Genomic DNA, 13,889 nt, shown 5'->3' on the forward strand with positions numbered 1-13,889 from the left:
TTTTTTGTCAACGATCTACACAAAATACTCTAATGTCAAAGTGGAAGAAACGCTTGAAGAAACGTTCAAAGTTCTTGACATTTTCCGTATTGACTGACCTTCATGTCTTAAAGTAATGATGGACTGTCGTTTCTGTTTGCTTATTTGAGCTGTTCTTGCCATAATATGGACTTGGTCTTTTACCAAATAGGGCTATCTTCTGTATACCACCCTACCTTGTCACAACAACTGATTGGCGTTTGAGCATTAAGAAAAAAAAAAATTACACAAATTAACATTTAAGGCACACCTGTTAATTGAAATGCTTTCCAGGTGACTACATCATGAAGCTGGTTGAGAGAATGCCAAAAGTATGCAAAGCTGTCATCAAGGCAAAGGGTGGCTATTTGAAGAATCTCAAATATAAAATATATTTTGATTTGTTGAACACTTTTTTGGTTACTACATGATTCCATATGTGTTATTTAAAAGTGTTGATGTCTTCACTATTATTCTACAATGTAAAACATTGTAAAAATAAAGAAAAATCCTTGAATGAATAGGTGTATCCAAACTTTTGACTGGTAGTGTACCTTGATTGTCACGATCGTCGGGAACAGAGGACCAAGGCGCAGCGTGGAAGGTGAACATATTTTTTATTTAATGATTACTCACACGAACAAAACAACAAACAATAACGTGACGTCCTCGGTTTAAACACAAACCTAATTGGAACAAGATCCCACACGCCACTGTGGCAAACAGACTGAATAAATATGGTTCCCAATCAGAGACAACCAGCAACAGCTGACACTAGTTGCCTCTGATTGAGAACCACTTTGGCCAACCTAGAAACACAACAACTAGAATCGACAAAGGAAACTCACACCCTGGCTCAACATACAAGTGTCCCCAGAGCCAGGGCGTGACATTGATTAGATAAGTATTCACCCCCCTCAGTGAATACATGTTAGAAACACCTTTGGCAGCGATTACAGCTGTGAGTCTTCTTGGGTAAATCTCATAAGGGCTTTGCACATATGTATTGTGCAATATTTGCCCATTATTCTTTTCAAAATTATTCAAGCTCTGTCAAGGTGTTGGGGATCATGGCTAGACAGCAATTTTCAAGTCTTTTCATAGATTTACAAGCAGATTTAAGTCTTCTTGGTAAGCAAGTCCAGTGTAGCTCTGGCTTTGTGTTGTAGGTTATTGTCTTGTTGACAAGTGAATTCCTCTCCCAGTGTCTGGTGTAAAGCAGACTGAAGCGGGTTTTCCTCTAGGATTTTGCCTGTACTTGTATTTGTATTTATTATGAATCCCAATTAGCTGCTGCCAAGGCAGCACCTACCCTTCCTGGGGTCCAGCAAAATTAAAGCAGTTATACAATTTTAAATACATCAAAATACATTCACAGATTTCACAACACTGTGCTTAGCTCCATCCCATTTCTTTTCATCCTGAAAAACTCCCCAGTCTTTGCCGATGTCAAGCATACCCATACCATGATGCAGCCACCACCATGCTTGAAAATAAGGAGACAGTTACTCAGTGACGTGTTGTGTTGTATTTGCCCCAAACATAAGGCTTTGCATTTAGGCCAAAAAGTGTATTACTTTGACGTTTTGTTTGCAGCAGTACTTTAGTGCCTTGTTGCAAGTTTTGGAATATTTGTATTCTTCTTTTTTACATTTTAGCAGACGCTCTTATCCAGAGCGACTTACAGTTAGTGAGTGCATACATTTTTCATACTGGCCCCACGTGGGAATTGAACCCACAACCCTGGCGTTGCAAGCGCCATGCTCTACCAGCTGAGCTAAATGACTCTGTCATTTAGGTAATTATTGTAAAGTCACTACAATGTTGTTGAACCATCCTCAGTTTTCTCCCATCACAGGCATTGAACTCTGTTTTAAAATCACCAATGGCCTCATGCTGACATCCTTAAGCAGTTTCCTTCCTGTCCTGCAGCTCAGTTCAGAAGGACGACTGCATCTTTGATGCGTCTGGGTGGTTTAATACATCAACCACAGAATAATTATTAACTTGACCATGCTTAAAGATATATTATGTGACACTCTGGCTCTAGGACTTGTTTATGTGAGCTAGAGTGTATGTTGTTTTGTTGGGGATTTGGGTGTTTTTCTAGGTTGGTAGTTCTGTTGGGTGTATTTCTATGTTTGCAGGTCTATGGGTTGTATTTCTAGGTTGTTGTGTGTTGTTGTCATTGACTCCCAATCGGAGGTAACGAGTGTCAGCTGTCGGCTCGTTATCTCTGATTGGGAGCCATATTTATTCTGTATGTTTTCTTGTGGGCATTGTGGGTTATTGTTCCTGTTCCAGTGTTCTTAGTTCTGTCGGTGTCACAGAGGACTTCACGTATCGTCTGTTGTTTTGTTTTCTCGTGTGAGTACTTTATTTAATAAAAGTCATGTTCACTCGCAACGCTGCGCATTGGTCCGCTCCTTTAGACGATCGTGACAGAATAACCCACCAAAAAAGGACCAAGCAGCGCGTCCAGGAGCAAAGGGTCTGGACACAGGAGTTATGGACGCCTCCTAAGGATTTTTGGACATGGGAGGAGATTCGGGCTGGAAAGGGTCCTTGGGCACAACCGGAGGAATATCACCGCCCTCGGGAAGAGCTGGAGGCAGCCAAAGCCGAGAGGAGGTGGTACGAGGAGGCAGCGCGAAGGCGAGGCTGGAAGCCCGTGGAAGAGAGGCAACCCCAAGAAATTTTTGGGGGGGGGCACATGGCTTGGGCGACGGAGCAGCAGGAGGCTGCCACAAGGCAGAGTCAGAGGGCTGCCAGGTTAAGGGGGCTGACGGAGGCAGAGAAGGGACGGATTCAGTGGGCTACCAGGTCAAGGGGGCTACTGGGTAAAGCAGGGAAGGAAGGTGTTGAGGCACGGCGTGAGGTACTGGGGTGTGTAACCAGTTCGGTCCGGCCCGTTCCTAGTCCCGAGGTGCAGCCAGTAGTGTGTGTTCCCCGTACGGTACGGCCTGTTCCGGTCCCTCGCACTAAGTGTAAGGTGCGCGTCGCCAGTCCGGTTCGGCCTGTTCCTGCCATACGCACCAAGTATGCGGTGCGCGTCGCCAGCTCAGCCCGGCCTGTTCCTACTCCACGCACCAGGGATACGGTGCGCTTCGCCAGCCCAGCCCGGCCTGTTCCTACTCCACGCACCAGGGATACGGTGCGCTTCGCCAGCCCAGCCCGGCCTGTTCCTACTCCACGCACCAGGGATACGGTGCGCTTCGCCAGCCCGGCCCGGCCTGTTCCGGCCACTCGCACCAGGGATACGGTGCGCGTCGCCAGCCCAGCCCGGCCTGTTCCTGCTCTCCGCACTAGGCGTGAGGTGAGTCCCCAGGGTCCAGCATGCCCTGTTCCGGCTCCCCGCACTAGGCGTTATGGGAGTCCCCAGGGTCCAGCATGCCCTGTTCCGACTCCCCGCACTAGCCCTGAGATGCGTGTCCTCAGCCCGGTACCTCCAGTTCCGGCACCACGCATCAGGCCTACGGTGCGTCCCCAGGGTCCAGCATGCCCTGTTGCTTCTCCCCGCACTAGCCCTGAGATGCGTGTCCTCAGCCCGGTACCTCCAGTTCCGGCACCACGCACCAGGCCTACGGTGCGCCTCAGACGGCCAGAGTCTGCCGTCTGCCCAACGGGGCCTGAACTGTCCGTCTGCCCAACGCCGTCTGAACTGCCCGTCTGCCCAACGCCGTCTGAACTGCCCGTCTGCCCAACGGCGCCTGAACTGCCCGTCTGCCCAACGCCGTCTGAACTGCCCGTCTGTACTGAGCCTGCAAAGCCGCCCGTCTGCCATGAGCCTTCAGAGCCGTCCGCCAGACCGGAGCCGCTAGAGCTCTCCGCCAGACAGGATCAGCCAGAGCCTTCCGCCAGACAGGATCAGTCAGAGCCTTCCGCCAGACAGGATCAGCCAGAGCCTTCCGCCAGACAGGATCAGCCAGAGCCTTCCGCCAGCCATGAGCAGCCAGATCCGTCAGCCAGCCATGAGCAGCCAGATCCGTCAGCCAGCCATGAGCAGCCAGATCCGTCATCCAGCCATGAGCCGTCCAGCCAGGATCCGCCAGAGCCGTCCAGCCAGGATCCGCCAGAGCCGTCCAGCCAGGACCCGCCAGAGCCAGCCAGCCAGGATCCGCCATTTAGTCAGGTGCTGCCCCTTAGCTCGGTGTTGCTCCGTATCCTGGTGCTGTCCCTTATCCTGGTGCTGTCCCTTATCCTGGTGCTGCCCCTTAGTCCGGTGCTGCCCCTTAGCCTGGTACTGCCCCTTAGTCCGGTACTGCCCCTTAGTCCGGTACTGCCCCGTAGTCCGGTGCTGCCCCTTAGTCCGGTGCCGCCCCTTAACCCAGTGGGGTTTAGTTGGGGGGTGGTAATGTGGAGGAGGCTAGGGAGGCTGGTGACTAAGGTGGGGTGGGGACCACGACCAGGGGCAGAACCGCCACCGTGGACAGACGCCCACCCAGACCCTCCCCTAGACTGTGGGTTGGTGCGCCCGGAGTTCGCACCTTTAGGGGGGGGTACTGTGACACTCTGGCTCTAGGACTTGTTTATGTGAGCTAGAGTGTATGTTGTTTTGTTGGGGATTTGGGTGTTTTTCTAGGTTGGTAGTTCTGTTGGGTGTATTTCTATGTTTGCAGGTCTATGGGTTGTATTTCTAGGTTGTTGTGTGTTGTTGTCATTGACTCCCAATCGGAGGTAACGAGTGTCAGCTGTCGGCTCGTTATCTCTGATTGGGAGCCATATTTATTCTGTATGTTTTCTTGTGGGCATTGTGGGTTATTGTTCCTGTTCCAGTGTTCTTAGTTCTGTCGGTGTCACAGAGGACTTCACGTATCGTCTGTTGTTTTGTTTTCTCGTGTGAGTACTTTATTTAATAAAAGTCATGTTCACTCGCAACGCTGCGCATTGGTCCGCTCCTTTAGACGATCGTGACATATTAATTGTCTGATTTGTTATTGTTACCCATCTACCAATCACTGCCCTTCTTTATGAGGCTTTCGAAAAGCTCCATAGTCTTTGTGGTTGAATCTATGCTTGAAATGCAATACTTGACTGAGGGACCTTACAGATGTTGTATGTATGCGGGACAGAGGAAGGGGTAGTCATTCAAAAATCATGTCAACCCCTATTATTTCACACAGAGTGAGTCCATATCATTTATGGGTTTGGCCAGGGGGGGCTTTACTTGGCTCATCGCGCTCCAGCAAATCCTTGTGGCGGGCCGGGCGCCTGTAGGCTGACTTCGGTCGTCCATTGAACGGTGTTTCCTCCGACACATTGGTGCAGCTGGCTTCCGGGTTAAGCGAGCAGGTGTTAAGAAGCGCAGTTTTGGCGGATCATGTTTCGGAGGCCGCATTACTCGACCTTCACCTCTCCCGAGCCCATTGGGGAGTTGAGACAAGATCGTAATCACGAAATTGGGGAGAAAAAGGGGGTAAAAATTACAACGTAAAAATAGTTAATCTGCGTGCTCATCATCCTCACCAGGGTCTTGATCTGACTGCAGTTTGGTGTCGTAACTGACTTCAGTGGGTAAATGCTCACCTTCGATGACCACTGGCATGCTGGAGAAGTGTGCTCTTCACGGATGAATCCCGGTTTCAACTGTACTAGGCAGTATGGCGTCATGTGGGCGAGCGGTTTGCTGATGTAAACGTTGTGAACAGAGTGACCCATGGTGGGGTTATGGTATGGGCAGGCATAAGCTACGGACAATGAACACAATTGCATTTTATCAATGGCAAATCCTGAGGCCCATTGTCATGCCATTCATCCGCCGCCATCACCTCATGTTTCAGCATGATAATGCACGGCCCAATGTTGCAAGGATCTGTACACATTTCCTGGAATCTGAAAATGTCCCAGTTCTTCCATGGCCTGCACACTCACCAGACATGTCACCCATTGAGCATGTTTGGGATGCTCTGGATCGACATGTACGACAGCGTGTTCCAATTCCCATCAATATCCAGCAACTTGTGTCTAAATCCAAAGTGTCACTTAGTGTTACTCAATTTAAATGAATGGAAATAACATTGTGAGCAAAATGATTAATCATATCACCTTAGTAAATTATTTTTGTAAAGGATTGAGGTCCTTAGATTTGAGCATTTGTGGCCTCCATTTCATTCATGGTACCTACTTCTACTGGTGGCACAATGTTATTATAATGATAACAATCATTTAAAGTTCTTAAGCTACCATATCATTTGATTTAGACTGGGAAGATGTACCCAAAAACATTTTAATTAAAAAAAAAGAAATCTAATCTAATTTCTTCAAGTATGCTTACTAGATCTAGATTTGAATAAATAACAGTACATGACGAAGACAAAGTAAAATGTATCTTTTATTTATAAAAAAAAAGAAGTAAATATTCTCAAAAGCTGTGACAAACTTGTGCTTGGTGGAAATATATAGAAAAATGTTAAATCGCATGAATGTTTTATATATTAGAGCTACACATGGACTTCCTTCCTATCAAATAAGACATACATTTATATTGGCAATTTTCAGTCTTTAATTACATTTTATTATCACCCCAAAAAATCATTTTCATATTGGAATGTAGAACTATGCCAGAACTATGTATCTACATGGTAATTATATAGCTATATTATATAGGCAGGTACATTGCAACCACAGTGTAGGTACACATTGTTATTTATGGTCTACAACTGTTACAACTGTTACCTCTCAAACGTATTTTTGAACAGACATTTGCTCAAGTTGACTGTTAAAACCATAGAGATATGCAATACTGTAATTACACTGTACCTACCTATATACAGTACATACACAGTTGAAATGGCATGTTATTCGAAGTGGGAACCTTTTGATTCAATTGAGCTTCCCTTATTATCAAGCATGACATTTATTTCAAAAAGTCTCAAGGAGTCAAATCATGTACTTAAAGACCAGAGTTATCTCAAATTGTGATACAATGACTCCTTATGAAAGGCACACTGTGTCGAAATGACCTGACTAACTGTTTGTTGCAGATTGTTGACTGGAAATTCTGTGCAGGATCAAAAGGCACTCTGGCACACATAAAGACACGTTAAGCAACAATTCCCCTGCCTATATGACCAAACAACACTGCCAATGATTTCCTGAAAATATCACTTTTGTGTCCAAAAGCGTTATTGCTTTATTCCCATTGGACAGAGGTTGCTGAGCAACTCTCCGATGGGGGTTGACGTGATCATACATTTCCATTCGTTAAGGATGCCATTAGATTACAACACATTGCAAACTGTTCCATCACAGCCCTCGCCAAATCATTACTCTTGTAACCCAATAAATCACACTTTACCTATAAACTTGACTGTTTTAGGTGCATTTGTCTCTATTCTAATCTCAGTTAACCAAGAACTAAAATCTCACGTAATTTGGTCAGAAGCTCGTAGTCCATCCAACAGAGATGATCTCTCTTCAAGAAAACTGAAACATATGTCTCTTTTCAAAGACAATTGGTATTTATATTGACATCACATTGCATTACTGCACGTTTCTTTTCAACTACATAAATGAAAAGCTCTCCAAACTGAAAATAAATCTGTGATCCTAAAGGGGATATGATGTGATTGTGAACAACCTCACTTGGCAACTATGGTAAAAGATAAAAAGGGCAAGTGTGATTTCAAACACTGGTCATTTCTCTGCAGGAAAACACATCTTGACTAGACTAAGGTTGAGAGATTTCACAAAGATTTCAATGTAACGAGAACTCATTCTCCTACTATAGTGCAATACGTATGTTTAGCAAGGGATGAATAAGAAGGAGTTGTGTTCAATTTAAGTCACGTTATGCTCTTAGGATGTTATCATTAGCCAGTGATGCATAAAGTGACTATATTGTGGCCTGGCTATTTCACACTCCTGCTCTTCCAGTATGTGCTCTGTGTGTGTGTGTTGGTTTTCACTGCAAATTATCCAATCTTCCTTTTCCAAGAAAGGACTACACACTTTGAGCTAAAACAAAACAATTTCGCCCAGTCCAGTGCTCAACCAGCAGATCAGACAATATACATTCAATCCCAATTTATACAGCCATCAATTTGAATGGAAACTAGCCAACACAGGACAAGGACCAGGAATGGGAAACCCTTGCAGGGAGTATGTGGATATCTCTATTAGATCTAAGCAGTACAGAGTGTTAGGCCTTGTGAGTGTCTGGCAGGGAGTAAGAGGGCTGAGTAGGATGAAAGTGCCCCTAGGCACTGATCTAAGGCCAGTTTTGCATTTTATCTTCTAATGGATAATATGAGATATGGGGACGGGTAAACTGATCTAAGATCTGTGCCTAAGAGCAATTTGTAAATGGAACTTAAAAGGCATAGGGTCCCACGATGATGGTGAGTCGGAGCAGAGAGCTGGAGCGGTAGTTGAGGACATTGTTGTGGGTGACCATCTCCAGGTCGACCACGTGCTCCCGCGGTCCGGTCAGCGGCTTGGTCATCACCAGCATGGCACTGACGTTACTGGAGCGCTGGTAGGTTAAAGGGATTATTTAGGTTAGCATGTTCTGAGGATGCTAACAAGGGTCCTACCACTACCATTATTTTACACTCATTGATGTTAATGCTAATGTCCAAATCTGGGGTCGCTGACCCTCCGGGTCCACAAACCATGTCTCCATCCAACCATCTTTATGCAAGTAAAGTACCTGTTGGTACTGATGGAAACAGCAATTGTCGATAAACATTCCTAAAATGTTGATAGAACAAAATACGCTAGACTGGGGTGGATAATTATATAATAATATAATATAATATGCCATTTAGCAGACGCTTTTATCCAAAGCGACTTACAGTCATGCGTGCATACATTCCCCGGTGGTCCCGGGGATCGAACCCACTACCCTTATTTTGTCGGTGAAATAGATAATGCAACAAATTGCAGTGAAAACACTTTTTTTTTGCGCATTTGTCGCAGTAAACTAACAGTCACAAGATGCTATGTTGTATGGTCCTTCTACTACAACTTGGAAAAACATGCACTGTTTATTAGGCTACATATTAAATAAGTAATGATACATTTTACAGAGTGGTGAAAGTTCACAGTGATGAGCTTGATGCTCCTTTCCAATAAATATCGAGGGTCTTAATTTGTATGCTGGTGACATGATGATCGGTGCTTGGCTGCCAATTGTCAAATAAAAATGATCTCACGCTTAGCTATAATCTCATCATGTATCATCTGCATTATGTACAGTATCTACGAGCTGTTGGCTGGAACAAGAACACCACATTTGCTGTTTATCGCAGACTTTTTGTGCCAAAACTATCAACAAAGTTAAAAGTGGGATGGAAACGCATAGAACTATTTTTCTTTTGGTAAATTAAAAGTTACACGACAAAGTACCCTTTTACGTGTACTACGTCATTACGCACAGCTTTTTAGTTGCAAGAAGTCATTTTACACTGCCAGTAAAATGTCCATGATTTCTGGTGCGAATATTAGAATATTAGCTTCAAACCTACCTATAAACTACTTTTTAGGTATCCAATAATAATGATGTAAGTGGGAAATGTGTGTGAGCTATCCATTTAAGGGGAAGGGATAGCAATGAGTGGAAGTCAAAATATTATTTCATTAAAGGGACGGTCCACTCAAAATGCAATCACACACAATATTCCCTAAATAGCAAACAGCAGCCAAAACATCTGAAACCAACCCCTACCTCAAATAAGTGTTTAAATGACACAGTAGATGAGAGATCATTCAATTATGCTACCACGTAGGTAGAAAAGCAAGGGACAAATGCTGACACCATCTGACATGACGGTAATATTAATGCCTGGTGAGTGACTGAAACATCTCCGGGCTCACCCTGAGGAAGAACTCCCCTGCCTCGTTGCCAGACTTGACCCTGAAGGTGTTGTGCATGTTAGGGTAGACGCTCGTGGCCTGGATCTGGAAGATGTCGGCTGGGACGGATCGCTCCGACGAGATGCTCATGTACTTGTAGACAATGGACGGCGGCAGGCCTCGGCACGTTGTGGGCGACTGGCAGCTGCAACGCCTACGGACATGCAGAGATAGAGAAAAGCATTGGATGTGGTCATGTTAGCAGATATTTTTATATATGTGGCCTACGTGGTTTTAGCTATGTGGTCATTTTAGCAGACACTTGTGGTTTTGTCTACAGTATGTGTTTTTTTTTAGCTAGCACTTTTATTGATGTGGTCCATGTGGTTTTGTGTAAATGGTCATTTTAGCACTTTAATACATTTTAGCTATGAGGTCATTTTAGCTGACACTTTTATCCATGTGGTCCATGCTGTCTGTAACCCCCCACTAATGTTGTTGCCTAGATACTGACTGAAAAGCAGAAAAAAATAACACTACGTACACTGCCTGGCTGCCTCCTGCTTACGTTTGCAATGATGTAATCTTAACCTTACAGTTACAACAGACAAATGAGTTTATACATCATGTCGATCATGTCCTCCTATTTTTGGGGGATGTTTCATCCCTCGTAGGCTAAGTGAGAATGAACTGGAAGGTTGAGTGAGGGAGCAGCGGAGGAGCAGCAGCTGCGCAAAGTATTTTTTTGCGTAAAGTAACACATGCGTAAGGTTGTTTAGTGCACGGGCAAAAGTATCCTCAAAATCAAATCAAATGTTATTCGTCACATGCTTCGTAAACAACAGGTGTAGACTAACAGTGAAATGCTTACTTCCCAACAATGCAGAGAGAAAGAAAATAGAGAAATAATAGAAAAGTAATAACAAGTCATAATAAAAGTTATAATAAATACACAATGACTAAGGATAACTTGGCTATATACACGGGGTACCAGTACCTAGTCGATGTGCTGGGGTACGAGGTAACTGAGGTAGATATGTACATATAACTAGGAATAATGTGACAAGGCAACAGGATAAATAATCAACATTAGCAGCAGCGTACAGTGCCTTCAGAAAGTATTCATACACATTGACTTATTCCACATTTTGTTGTTTTACAGCCTGAATTCAAAATGGATTAAATTGATTTTTTTTCTCACCAATCGACACCCAATACCCCATAATGACAGTGAAAACATGTTTTTAGAAATGTTTGCAAATGTATTGAAATGAAATACAGAAATATCTCATTTACACAACTATTCACACCCCAGAGTCAATGCTTTGTAAAAGCACCTTTGGCAGCAATTACAGCTGTGAGTCTTTCTGGGTAAGTCTCCAAGAGCTTTCCACACCCGGATTCTGCACCCTTTTCCCATTATTCTTTTCAAAATTCTTGAAGCTCTGTCAAATTGGTTGTTTATCGTTGCTAGACAACCATTTTCAGGTCTTGCCATAGTCAAAACTGTAACTCGGCCACTCAGGAACATTCACTGTCTTCTTGGTAAGCAACTTCAGTGTAGATTTGGCCTTTTGTTTAGGTTATTGTCCTGCTGGAAGGTGAATTAATCTCCCAGTGTCTGGTGGAAAGCAGACTGAACCAGGTTTTCCTCTAAGATTTTGCCTGTGCTTAGCTCCAATCCATTAATTTTTTTACCTTGAAACTCTCCAGTCCTTAACGATTACAAACATACCCATAACATGATGCAGCCACCACTATGCTTGAAAATATGGACAGAGGTACTCAGTAATGTGTTGTATTGGATTTGCCCCAAACATTACACTTTGTATTCATGTTTTGTAATATTTTTATTGTGTACAGGTTTCCTTCTTTTCACTCTGTCAATTAGGTTATTATTATGGAGTAACTACAATGTTGTTGATCCATCCTCCGTTTTCTCCTATCACAGCCATTAAACTAACTGTTTTAAAGTCACTATTGGCCTCATGGTGAAATCCCTGAGCGGTTTCCTTCCTCTACGGCAACTAAGTTAGGAAGGACGCCTGTATCTTTGTAGTGACTGGGTGTATTGATACACCATCCAAAGTGTAATTAATAACTTCACCATGCTCAAAGGGACATTCAATGTCTGCTTTTTTAAAAATTTTACCCATCTACAAATAGGAAAACCTCCCTGGTCTTTGTGGTTGAATCTGTGTTTCATATTCACTGCTCGACTGAGGGACATTACAGATAATTGTATGTGTGGTATACAGAGATGAGGTAGACATTCGAAAATCATGCTAAACACTATTATTGCATACAGAGTGAGTCCATGCAATGTATTATGTGGCCTGCACATTTTTACTCCTGAACATTCAGTATTTAGGCTTGCCATAACAAAGGCATTGAATAATTATTGACTCAAGACATTTCAGTTTTTTATTAGTAATTAATTTGCAAAAATTTAGGAAAACATAATTCCACTTTGATATTATGGGGTATTGTGTGTAGGCCATTGACCAAAAAATCTCAATTTAATCCATTTTAAATTCAGGTTGATACACAAGAAAATGTGGAAAAAGTCAAGCGGTGTGAATACTTTCTGAAGACACTGTATGTGATGAGTCAAAAGAGTTAGTGCAAAAAGGGTCAATGCAGATAATCCAGGTAGCTATTTGGTTAACTCTTTAACTAACTATTTAGCAGTCTTATAGCTTCGGGTAGAAGCTGTTCAGGGTCCTGTTGGTTCCAGACTTTGTGCATCCGTACCGCATGCCGTGCGGTAGCAGAGAGAACATTCTATGACTTGGGTGGCTGGATTCTTTGACAATTTTTAGGGCCTTCCTCTGACACCGCCTGGTATAGAGGTCCTGGATGGCAGGGAGCTCGGCCCCAGTGATGTAGTGAGCCGTATGCACTACCCTCTATAGCGCCATGCGGTCGGATGCCAAGCAGTTGCTATATCAAGCAGCGATGAAACCATTCAAGATGCTCTCAATGGTGCAGCTGTAGAACATTTTGAGGATATGAGGGCCTAATAATAACATTTTAGCCACCAAATTAGTGCACTAGACCTTTATTACTCCTGTATGAGCGTAGAAAAAGACCTGTCAGCAGAGTGGAGAAAAACACCCCACCCTCCCCCTCCGTTGACAGCACCCCCACCCAGTGGCGGCTCCTGAAAAAATTCTCAGGGGGGGCAATTTTTCTGATGATTTAGGTGACCTACACACATTTTAAAAAATATATGTCCAGCAACAACATGAAGACAGGGGCAGCATATAAGTCAATGCCAGAAGCATTTATTGACTGATCTCAAAAGTGTTGGCTTACAAAAGCAAAATAAGTTATCACAGTAAAAATAATCAAGGGTGTTCTTTCACATTCCTCAACACTGCATAAACAATATGCATTTCCATAAACAAATGAAATATCAGCTGAAAATACAGCATCTTGGTATTTGTTCAGATTGCAGGATCAACAAGAGCTTTTACCACATTTTTTGCCTCATGGTTGAATTGGAAATATGTGCACCTGAGCATAATTCACAACAAGCAAGCAGGAGCTTTTGATAGAGGCTACTGAAAACATTGATGCAAGTTATTGGTAATAAGAATTTTTTATAGACTTCCATATTCTGCCCTCTTGTATAGATTTGTGAAAATGAACAGTGATAGACATTTTGCCTGAAAACAGAATTTGAAAATAATTTATAGAAAAGGTAAACACAGCTATCTGTATGGCTTTGTAAAAATGAACAACCATATTCTGGCCAATTGTATAGATTTGTAAATATGAACAACCATATTCTGGCCAATTGTATAGATTTGTAAAAATGAACATGAACAGAATTTTTTTTTTTTTTACTTTTTTAAAAATGAAAAATAACTATTTTAAACAACATCAACTGTGAACTGATTTGGGCGTGTGTGTGTTAAAGAGACAGACAGGGAGGGACAAAGAGAGAGAGAGGCTACATTACTTGTACTGAAACTGTTCTCTTCTCTCTTTCAATGCAGCAAAGCGGTCAATGACTTTCTCATTGAAATCAGGCATGCTGAGGACTAGTTCCCACTCCATGGAAAGCATGG

At 43.4% G+C, this 13,889-nt stretch overlaps 1 protein-coding gene across 1 annotated transcript in view; it reads right to left on the bottom strand.

The window, feature by feature from the left end:
• Positions 1 to 6,504: 6,504 nt before the first annotated feature.
• Positions 6,505 to 13,889, bottom strand: part of LOC311113565 (EGF-containing fibulin-like extracellular matrix protein 1) — a 31,183-nt gene continuing 23,798 nt past the window's right edge. The window contains exons 8-9 of the mRNA XM_084156812.1: positions 9,835 to 10,027; positions 6,505 to 8,491 (exon numbers count right to left, since the gene is read on the bottom strand). Of these exons, the coding sequence (XP_084012938.1) occupies positions 8,330 to 8,491; positions 9,835 to 10,027 (355 nt within the window). The 3' untranslated portion in view covers positions 6,505 to 8,329. The remainder of the gene's footprint in view (positions 8,492 to 9,834; positions 10,028 to 13,889) is intronic.

Source organism: Coregonus lavaretus (genome assembly GCF_964263955.1).
Source record: "Coregonus lavaretus genome assembly, chromosome: 40".
NCBI lineage: Eukaryota > Metazoa > Chordata > Actinopteri > Salmoniformes > Salmonidae > Coregonus > Coregonus lavaretus.